Here is a 10,910-nt window from a genome sequence, read left to right on the forward strand (position 1 = left end):
TTGCCATATCACTTTCTAAGACTCTTAAAACCATCTCCAAACGAGACATCAAACTTTAACATAAATTTAAAATTTGACACCCTACGTTGTATTTTAACATCTTTTAAATTTTGATCTCTACTCAAGATATCAAATTAAAGTATTATTTTATGGGAAGACTGATGAATAAAAGCGCTTATCCCGCACGCCCACAAAATATGATTGCACACATAATACTCCTTATGTGCAGACTGTCCTCGTTACCCTTGAATTTTATTATGCTTTTTAATATTTAGCATGAATAGTTGTTCGGTAAATTTAAAAGTGGTTGTTCATTTTACGAACAAAAAAAACTCTTTTATAGAGTATGTTAGAAAGGGATTTTTTTTTTTTGAATTTTGAATTTTGAATTTTGAATTTTGAATTTTGAATTTTTCTCTTTAAAATAGATATTTGGTCATTTTACAGCGTCTATTGGAGATGCTCTAAGTCCAACTCTGTTTCACAAGGAACGTGTTTAGAGAAACAAATTATGTTGTTGACGCTAAAACAAATTTGGGTCATAATGTTAAGATTGTGCATTAATGGGAACACTTTTGAATTTGGTTTTACTGAATTATGTTATGAGAGACTCAATATAAAAACAAAATCTATAATGTTCATGAACACTTTTGGACGTTCAAAAAATTTTATAATGTTCGAGACTATAAAATATTCCAAAAAATTAACCGCATGAGATTTATAATAGAAAACAAAAAACCAAAATGTAACAATTAAAAAAATTAAAATATTCGATACTCAGGATCACTCTGAAAAATTAATCTTTCTAGAACCCAAGACTGTGGGCTTGTGCTCGGCCTAGCCCAGTACTCTAACAAACCCCGAGAAGTGGCTCCCGCGAAGAAACGAAACAAACGGCTTTGTGCCTACGTGGACTCCGGCTACTCAACGACTCGTCAAGACATTCCCCCCTCTCTCTCTCTCACTCTCTGCAACCTCCAGAGCACGCATTCTCTCTCTCTCTGCTCTCTCTCTCTGTGCCCGCTGCTTCCTCCGCCGGTTCATCTACAAACCTAGTTTTTCTGTATTTCAATTCACCGCTCCGACGTCGTTTTCGTCTCTAGATATGTATACTTGATTTGCTTTTCGGTCAATTTTACTTTCTTTCTCTTCACACTTTCCATTCCGTTTGGTTGCCGAGAAGATGCAGGAAAACGAATGAAAGTTCATTTCACTTTGTTCACGTTTCTCTGACGATTTTCTTTACGATTGAATGCTGCAGTTGCATTCTTCGAGAATATGGCCGCCAAACGGAGTATGCGCGTGTGCTTCGCCGTGGTTTTCATCTCGTTGGTTCTGGTTTCGGGCGCCGGAGCATTTACCGACCCGCCTGACGGTAAATCTTGATCTTCTCTTCCGATCGTTTCTTTTCTTGTTGATTTTCTTGGCGTTATATAGTCTTTTCAATGTGAAAGTTGATGAAGTTTGTTGTTTTGGGGGGCGTTATCTCATGTTTCGTTACCGGGAAAGTGTAGGAAAATTGGAGAAAGGATTAGAGAGATAGGAAAGAATCCGAACCTATAAGCTTTCTGTTATTCAGGGCGATTAGATTAAGGTCTGGAAATTTCTACATTTTCCCGTAATTTCTTCTGGATATAAAATTGGGGCCAACGTTTTGGCGGGAAAATAAATAGAACCGTCGTTTGTGGAAACGACTTGTCGTTTGTGGAAACGACTTGTCGTTTTTATACTTGTAGAAAAAGTAGCAGTCTTTGTTCTACTTCTTTGCAGAGTAGTGTGGTCACTAAAGTAAAAATCGAAATTCCTGTTTGGGTGCTATGAAAATGATGAAATTTATTTCGGAATAGAATCATGGTTCTTAAGCTAGAATTTCTAGGGAACCAAACAAGAAATTTACCTTATAATTATACTCTATGCATTGCAGTCACGGCTCTTCATGATTTTTACCGGGCCCTTAACAACCCACAGGTGCTGAAGGGGTGGCGATCGGATGGTGGGGATCCTTGTGAAGAGTCATGGGATGGAGTTTCATGTTCTGGTTCCTCTGTGATATACCTGTATGTAATGCAACTCTTCCATTCACTATATTATTAGCTGTGTACAAAACTTAATATTTCTTTGATCACCTTAATAATATTGCAGCAAACTTCGTAGTCTGAACCTTTCTGGATATATTCCTGAGGAGCTCTATAATCTGTTCAATTTAAAGCAACTGTAAGTGATACTGATTGATCATTTTGTGCTCCTTTTACTTTGTGTACACAACTGTTGCTGAAACGTAATTTTTATCTGGTTTCTTCTTCTTAAAGGGATGTCAGTTCCAATAACATTGTGGGTGAAATTCCCCATGTCTTGCCCCCTAATGCCACCCATATGTAAGTATGATGTTAGTTCATTGCCATACCATTTTTTTAGTAAAATTCCACAAATTTGGATCGTTTTATCTCTACACTTCCTTCTAATTTTTATAATTCTGCACCTGTAGAAATCTGGCATGCAACTATTTGACCCAAAATTTTCCCCATTCTTTACCTACCATGAAAAGTCTCCAACATTTGTGAGTAGCTTCTTCCAGACTGTTATCTTACTGGTTTATGGGTTCTTGGTTATTATGCGATAAGCTGAAATGTTCCGTTCTTCCAGGAATCTAAGCCACAATTTGTTATCGGGACCTGTTGGCAATGTATTTGAAAGCCTACAGAATTTAAGAGAACTGTACGTTTCTTTTCATATAGTTCTTATAATGTTGGATTCTAATTTCTAAGTGAAGTTGAGATAAGGTTACCTTTGATTCTCTGAGTTAATGGTGGAATAAAATATGACATTATACAAGAGTTCCCCTACTTTTTGTTTTCTGTATTGGCATATCAGAGGTTTTGACTTTTCTTTTATCTTAAATGAAGAGAATCAGAGCATAATTCTCATTGGATAAAATTGTAATCTGTTTGATATTTAAAATATTGTCATTGGACAATATCCGTTTCTTATTTGTAAGTTTGGTTTATGCAGTGATTTGTCATACAATAACTTCACTGGAGATCTACCAAGTTCTTTTGGTTCTATGACTAATCTCACTGGATTGTGAGTTTTCGTTCCTTTCCCCCCGCTTGCAGTGTTTTAGGGCTTGGTATAATGTGTTTCTATAGTTACATGTCCATGGGTGCATCTGCAGGTTCTTGCAGAATAACAAATTCACCGGATCAGTTGCTTTCCTAGCTGAGCTTCCACTAACTGATCTGTAGGTTTCTGCCTACCTGCCTTTAGCAGCGTTTTGCATTTAGTTGATCTTTTTTCTTGATTTCTTGCTTGCACATTTTCTGTTGGCAGGAACATACAAGATAATTATTTCAGCGGCATCATTCCAAATCATTTTCAGTCCATACCAAATTTATGGTAAGTGATCAGTTGTGATAACGTCCTTATTTGCCTGCAAGGGAAAAAAACTGAACATTGTTGGTTTGATTTCCTTTCAGGATTGGGGGTAATAGTTTTCATGTAGGGGGTAACTCTCCACCTTGGGATTTTCCTCTGGAAACCCAGGCAAGTTCTGTCATACAAAACATTCCTGCGGCCCCAGCCACTCATTCAAGTTCCATTGAGAAGAATCCCCCTACGAAATTAGGTGGACACAAGAAGAAAAGGATGAGCCCTGGAGGAATAGCATTTTTGGTTGGTGGAGGCACTCTAGTGGCATCATGTGTGGCACTTTACATGGCAGTTCGCATTAATCAATTGCGTGCACAGAAGCTTATAACCTTGGGGGGAAGTAACAGCTCAAGGAATTCTCTCTCAATAAGAACCACTGCCAGAGGTAAACTCTCACTCGCTTCCATAGTGATAATGATTATGATGTTTAAGTAAACAACTTAAGTATGCACACACACCCACAGAGAAACGTAGATGAAACATCAAATTTACGAAATAATTCAACTGTTAAGACTCAATCTTCCAAGTTCACAATATTTACCTGATAACATATTGTATCATCTCACTGATTAGTTATCATTTTAGTTATAAAAGTGAAAACTTAGGTGACAGTGTCATCTGTATAATCAACATGGTGTTTTCATCTGAATGTTAAAATAGACATTAGACTCTCATTTGAACTTGTTTTAATCCATTTCCTGTGTTTTAATCTTTCTTTTTGTTCTTCTAATTTTTGTTTCCTCCTTTGAATAAAGATGGTTCTTCTATTGCAGAAGAAAGCCCATCAATGCTTCCCTTCAGGTCACCCATGCTACTTCCAAGGCGACTGCCTCCGGTTTACCATAGCAGACTGGAGAAAAATACTAGAAGAAAATGTTTCTCTGATAAATACAAATACCCAATGAGAGCAAAACTTTACACTCTGGCTGAGCTTCAATTAGCTACAAACAGCTTTAGTGAAGAAAACTTTCTGGGCGAAGGATCTCTTGGTTCAGTTTACAAAGCTGTGCTTCCTGATGGCCAGGTATAAACCTGAAATAACCTTTGAATAGTTATTTCCACTTATAGAAACAGTAAATTCCTATGAAACTCATGAAAATCCTTCGACTGTTATTTCTTTATTGCAGACGTTGGCTGTGAAGCACATCAACATTGTAGGATTGTCTTTTAATGAAGAGGAACAATTCTTGGATGTCATATGGATTGCTTTGCGTTTGAGACACCCAAACATAGTACCACTTGTTGGTTATTGCATAGAGCATGGACAGCATCTTGTTGTCTACGAGTATGTTAGAAATTTATCCCTTGATGATGCTCTTCACAGTGATGTTTACAAGCCTCTGTCCTGGGGCCTCCGTCTCCAGATTGCTCTTGGTGTTGCTCAAGCTTTGGAGTAAGTATTCTATATTTTTCTCCCAACAAGTTCATATGTCCTAATGAAAAGTGGATTTTAATCACAATATACCTACAAACTTAAAGACTTCCTTATTCCAAGGGAACAATTGATCCCTTCACTGTTAGGGAAAATGTAGATATCCTCGTTAGTGATTTGTATTGGTTATTTTTCATTTCAGCCATCTGCACTCTACATTCTCACCTCCAGTTGCTCATAGAAACTTGAAGAGTGCCAATATCCTACTTGATGAAGAACTTGCTCCTCGAATCTGTGACTGCGGACTTGCAATTTTGAGGCCACTAACAAGCAATAGACTCAAGCTAAAGGTATATCTATACTTTCATAAACCAGTTCTATTTTCCACTAGAGACCATCATTGAAAGTTATCTACTACTGATAAAACAATTGGTAATAAACCGGAACCAAAAGACAGCTTTAAATTCTCATTATCTGATGCAAACAGGCTTCGGAAGATGCTATTGGTGACTCTGGCTATATTGCACCGGAGCATGGCCAACCGGGAATTGATAACACAAAGTGTGACATCTATGCCTTTGGAGTGTTGCTTTTGGAGCTATTAACAGGAAGGAAACCTTTTGACAAGTATGCATGGTTCATGCCCCTTTTTTTTCTCAGTTCATGCCCCTTTTTTTTCTCAGTTCTTAAAGTTATTATTGTCATGTTTCTTGATCATGAACATATTCTGCTCGTTTATCGTTGTATAGTTCAAGACCAAGGGAGGAGCATTCACTGGTGAAATGGGCTTCATTTCGGCTTCATGACGTTGAGAGTCTGGCTGTGATGATCGATCCAGGCATTAAAAGGACATTTCCCTCCAAGAATCTCTCCCAGTTTGCAGACATTGTCTCCCTCTGTATCCAGGTAGAAAGCATATACCTTAAAGTATGCATTGAGATAATCTCTGTCGCCTTAGGGAAGTCGGAAAAGAACAAAGGATTCTAATGCTCTTATTATTACTTGAACTATCACTTAAAAGCTGTGTTCCTGAAACTGTTTAATCATTCAGATTTGAAGAAGAGGTTTTGTTTTAAGTTGCTTACGAACTCTGAACGCAGCTTAACTTGTATGTGAACATGAACAGCCTGTGAAGGAATTCCGACCGCCAATGTCTGAAGTTGTGGGATCACTAACAAGACTAGTAGAGAAACACAATGCCATGGGGAAAGGCAATGGCGCAGCTGACCCGTTCGAAAGATCATTCCATTCAACTAACAGCCAGTTCATGGGCTCACCTACAGTGAGCTATTTGTCCATTTGACAAAGCCAGCCAGTGGTACTGATCGGTACACACGCACAAACCAAACCTACAGCATCGATCGAGATGTTTGCCAAGGCATTCTTTTCATGGTTGGCATATTTGGATGGCAATCTTTACCATGAGAAAGCATATTGTCATGTTCGATGATTCTTTGAGATTTCTAAAGACATTTTCTTTTGAAGTTTGTAAGACGTTGAAGCAAAAAAAGGGAACCATGACCGGAAAAATGTAACCCGAGATGGGGATAACCCTGTGTATTAGCTTCAAGGATAAGAGAACTCCAATTTGGGCAAAGACGGAGAGAAAATAAGATTTCATTTCCCTTTCTGCACACCTAAAACGTTTCACCGCAACAAATTACACTAATAATATGAGACAGGTGCATCGGGAATTTGAATCTCATGTCATATTGTAAGCACTATGAACAAGGGCAGGCACGGCTATGAAAACAACGAAGCAGTTAAAAGGGCATTGACTCTCTCCAGCTATTAACAGGCCTTCCATCAAGTTCCATGAATGAAAGAGAAGAAGTGAATCCTTATGCACTAAGGCCGCTAGTCAAAAGGGTATTGATCTCTCCAATTATATTAACAGGTCTCCCATCAAACATCGATGAAAGGGTGCTTTCACACAGTTTCTTCAGTTCACGGGTTTTTGTAAGTGCAGCTTCCTGCCATTGAATCACCGGGAGTCAGTACTTTGTGCAAAAAATTCAAACCGAAAATAACAAACAAATTGAGCAAGTCAAAGGGAGAAGAGTTGACACTTTTCCACATGACATGAACTGAACTTGATAGAGGTATTGATTGTTAGTTTACGCAGAACATAAAGGAATACAACCAGTAATTAAACACGATAATTAAGCCTGTTTAATCGGTCTTGTAGTTAGGATTGACTAGTCTTGATATGAACTTGAAATGACGCGATACAACACAAAAACACGAGTCTACTGCCTGGGACCAGCAACTGGATAACGGAAATTTTAAGGGAAAATTGAAAAACAGAATTCAGCGTGATCTGCATTAAATACTTACTTCCTAAACAGTGGTGATACGATGAAGTGCTAAGATCCACTTGTCAATTAATGATGCTAATAAGCATGCAAGTCCATTGTGATTTAAAATAGTGGGAGCTAATAACTAGAGTTTCTAAATTTTGATAACCTTTTTTCTTTTTCGGAAACAAATTTGATAACCTTTAAATGTTAACAAGGATTTAAAGTAAAAGCGTATTTTTTTGAACTCTGCATCAAAGAGTCAAACCTCAAAAAAACCCAAAATTTCAAAATACACCTAGCTTGAAGCAAACATTTATCTGCCGAAAGCTTTAAGCCTTCTGTTTCATTTAACTTCTCGAGTATGGACATATTCAGAACGTAGAAGTAAATACTCAACTAAACAGCTACAACTCTGCCCATACGTGTGCATGATCGCACACACAGGGAGAAGCATGGCTTCTGATAGGGGAAGAGGCATAGAAGTCAGACAACATAAACCAACAGATTGTAGTGTAAGCTATCCTTCATCAAAATTAAGGAGAAGGGAGGAGGAGGAAACAGACAGAAAGATCACAATTATAACATCAGACAAAAATATATATATGAGTATAACCTGAAAAGTAAAAACTCACGGAGATTATCAAAAGCTATCAAAAACAGGTCACCTGCTTAGGCCAGGAAGAAGATAACGAGTTCTGCAGTTCCATGCGTTTGCCAGCTATGCCATTCAAACTCTCTTTCAACTTAACTTCATGGTGCTTCTTTGCTTCCAATGAGCTCACTAATCTGTCTAGAAACCTGAAATTGAGGTTGACATAAATTAATCCTTCTACTTCAGTTCACCGACCAGAAACACAAGAAAAAATCCGGAGTTGAGTAGTTACAATTTATAGTTTAAGGATAAAGGTAAGGCTACTTAAGTATAAATTAACATGCTTAATATTATAGCTACAGCAGAAGAGAAATGTAACCTGTACCTTCTCATTAAGACCATTTACAAAATAAAAGTATCTCAAATACAACTAGCCAATTGTATAAAATTGCAACAAGTAGACTAAAACCTTAAGAAGAAACAGCAAAAATATCTGAGGGTATAAAGGATCTTACATATGTAAGTAACACACAATTAGAGGTAACCATGCAAAGAAAGGATAAAAATAAGATCATACAAGTACATTATCCCGATTTATCACCTAATTATGTCATGCTAGACAAAAACGTACATACTAGATGCTAATATATACAGATTGTCTTTTTGCCACACAAATTGTCTGTTTGCCACACAAACTTAGCAGGAAACTTTGTTCAAGTCAACTAAATACCGTCACTCTTTCTGCTTTTCGAAACAGTTGGATTTTTTATTGGAAGCTCAAGGTATACATACCTAACAAGTTCGGAAAAGCCACAAATCCAGTCAAAATATTTGGTATTACCTTTTGGAGTTGAGAATCATAATCAAGTCCCGTGTCTTCCTATTCGTCAGCAGGGAAATAGCCAAGGAAACTTCAGATAGCATTGTCTCAATAGCATCATGAGCATATTGTTGCAGCACAAAGGGGGCAGCTGCCTGGACTTGATGTTGCAAGGACAAAGTATCCTCATTCTTTAACTCAACTAACCGCTGATTTAAAAAGGCTTTGACCTGATAGTAGAATATCAATAGAGAACATCAATTCATGGGAAGGAAGCTCCATGATGAGACCACAGATATCAAGCCAGAAGTAAAAGGATCTTTCTCACTATTTTTGCAAAAGTCCCAACAGACAAGGAGGAAGAAAAAAAAAAAATGGTGCAAATAAATCCAACGCAGGTATATGACGAATTGTTATAAACAGACCTCATTCAGATCATCAAGAATCTTGTTCCTATACTCCGTCTCCAAAAGTTGGCTCCTGCCTTCATGGATTTCAGTTGTTTGAGTTGAAGTATCAAGAGCAGATGTTTGATTGTCCACTATTACATTTGACAAATTGAGACCATCAATCACATTAACCTGAGGAGTTTCAACACTAATATCCCAAGATATCTCTGACACAGAGGCCTCTGGGATCAGATCAGACTTTACAGCTTCGTTTGAAGAACTCTGCACCTCACTTGCATTAACCATTTCGTACGGACCCAAACCATTACCAGTATCATCCGTTTCCTCCACCGTATCCACCGTACCAATATCCCAATCAATCTGAGAACTTTCCACAGAAAAATCCCAATCTATATTATCTTCATTTATTTCTACATCCACTGCCGCATTGTTTATATCATTGTTGCTTGATTGAACATTCCCGGAATCAACAACCTCTGAGCCCACAGGGACATTCAATGATGGAGGATGTTCACGTAAATTTTTCAAGTTTGTCAACACAGCCAAAGATTTCTGTGATCACATTCACAAATAAGAGAATTGATTTATCATATTAGTAACGCTGATCTCAACTTCATCAACATCAAACAGATAAAAATCATTATTTCCTTACATCCTTTTCTGTGTGAGCATCTCTGACAAAGTTAGAATAATACTCCATTGCTCTCGACACAGAATCACCATTTAACACTTCCATGATCCTACTAAATGTGCTTGGAAGTGACTTTGCTGTCTCTAAAAGTTCCAACCTCACGTTTTTTCCCTAAAGAAAGAATCCGACAGGCAGATACAATTTTACATCAACTTTAAGAGGGAAAACTAGAAAACCAAGTCAGAAAACCATGAGTTGTGGGGTCTACAATATAACCTGCAGTCCAAGCTCTTGGCAAGCCTCTACATACTTGGCTGCTGATAGAGCTGCACTTCTCTTGATATCGGCTTCCTTGTGGTCTAGTTCTGCTAATTGTTGCTGAATCTTTTGCACCTGCTTCTTCTGATATGGACTTTATAACACAGGCAAAAGAAATCGATACAAATCACATTCACAACAACGAAATACTATTAATATCTATCCAAGAAATAAATAAACATCATTAAACTATTCTTATCATGAACCAAGCAGCCAATGGCAATACGAATACCACCTACTTACATCTCATAGTTCACATTTTGCACCATTATTTGAGCAGCCTCGCCGAGATATACATAATCCTTCTCAAACGAACGTACAATCGATTCCCAAGCACCCTGCCCAAACAAAACATAAAAACAAAAAGATTCAACATTGCAAGTAAAGTAGGTGAATTTACATAGGATATACACTTAAAGAGAGAGTCAGAGGTCTCACAGCAGCACCCGATAGCCGGCCGAAAATATTCCGACTTTCTGGAGCTGACTTCACAAGAACGTCATATATTTGTTTGGCCTCTAAGTACCCAATTCCTGAAAATACCATTCCAGTTGACAACTTAAACCGAAAATTACAAATTTTTACAGAACCCAATTCAAATTTAAAATCATTTAAAATCACAATTAACACGGATTAAGTTGGAAAAACCAACCATCCGATTCCAAGCCATGGAAGTAGGGATCGATATCTTTGGGAAGAGAAGCAAATTCCTTTGAAATTCGAGCTCTCACCGCCGCCAATCGTTTCCTCCAATCTCCGGGTATTCTCTTCCGATCAACGAGCCATTCTTCAATTCAATCCCAACGTATTAAATTATCAAAACCAAATTAAAATTTTGAAAAAAATTGAATTGTGATGGTCTTGTGTACCTCCGAGACGAGAAAAGGTGATGTCGATTGGGAGCTTTCCAATGTCGTCGGGGGTCAGCATTTTCCGGGAAAAGCAATTTGTTTTCTCAGAATCTCAGGTTTGTTTGTGATTTGAGAATGAAGGGAGTGATGGACTGAAAGTCTGAAAACGGTGCAGGAGGTTTTATGGATT

The 10,910-nt window shown here is 37.8% G+C and overlaps 2 protein-coding genes across 2 annotated transcripts; one reads left to right on the forward strand and one right to left on the reverse strand.

Moving 5' to 3' along the window:
• Positions 1-1,219: 1,219 nt before the first annotated feature.
• On the forward strand, positions 1,220-6,432 carry LOC137744226 (protein STRUBBELIG-RECEPTOR FAMILY 2-like). The gene is made up of 16 exons (XM_068484086.2): positions 1,220-1,375; positions 1,925-2,057; positions 2,143-2,214; positions 2,310-2,375; positions 2,486-2,557; positions 2,644-2,715; positions 3,010-3,081; positions 3,173-3,238; positions 3,328-3,393; positions 3,474-3,811; positions 4,182-4,450; positions 4,554-4,819; positions 5,001-5,148; positions 5,286-5,425; positions 5,548-5,704; positions 5,925-6,432. Exons 1-16 carry the CDS (start codon positions 1,279-1,281, stop codon positions 6,099-6,101), a joined length of 2,211 nt encoding a protein of 736 aa, XP_068340187.2. The 5' UTR covers positions 1,220-1,278; the 3' UTR covers positions 6,102-6,432.
• LOC137745848 (CDK5RAP3 protein homolog) lies at positions 6,400-10,910 on the reverse strand. Its single transcript, XM_068485879.2, has 10 exons — positions 10,739-10,910; positions 10,522-10,656; positions 10,308-10,402; positions 10,113-10,207; positions 9,828-9,963; positions 9,573-9,722; positions 8,936-9,472; positions 8,532-8,740; positions 7,764-7,896; positions 6,400-6,771 (listed from the first exon to the last, which is right to left on the reverse strand). The coding sequence occupies exons 1-10, from the start codon at positions 10,797-10,799 to the stop codon at positions 6,640-6,642; spliced, it is 1,683 nt and encodes a 560-aa protein (XP_068341980.2). The 5' UTR covers positions 10,800-10,910; the 3' UTR covers positions 6,400-6,639.

Source organism: Pyrus communis, chromosome 12 (genome assembly GCF_041283825.1).
Source record: "Pyrus communis isolate YQ-2024b chromosome 12, ASM4128382v1, whole genome shotgun sequence".
NCBI classification, from domain to species: domain Eukaryota; kingdom Viridiplantae; phylum Streptophyta; class Magnoliopsida; order Rosales; family Rosaceae; genus Pyrus; species Pyrus communis.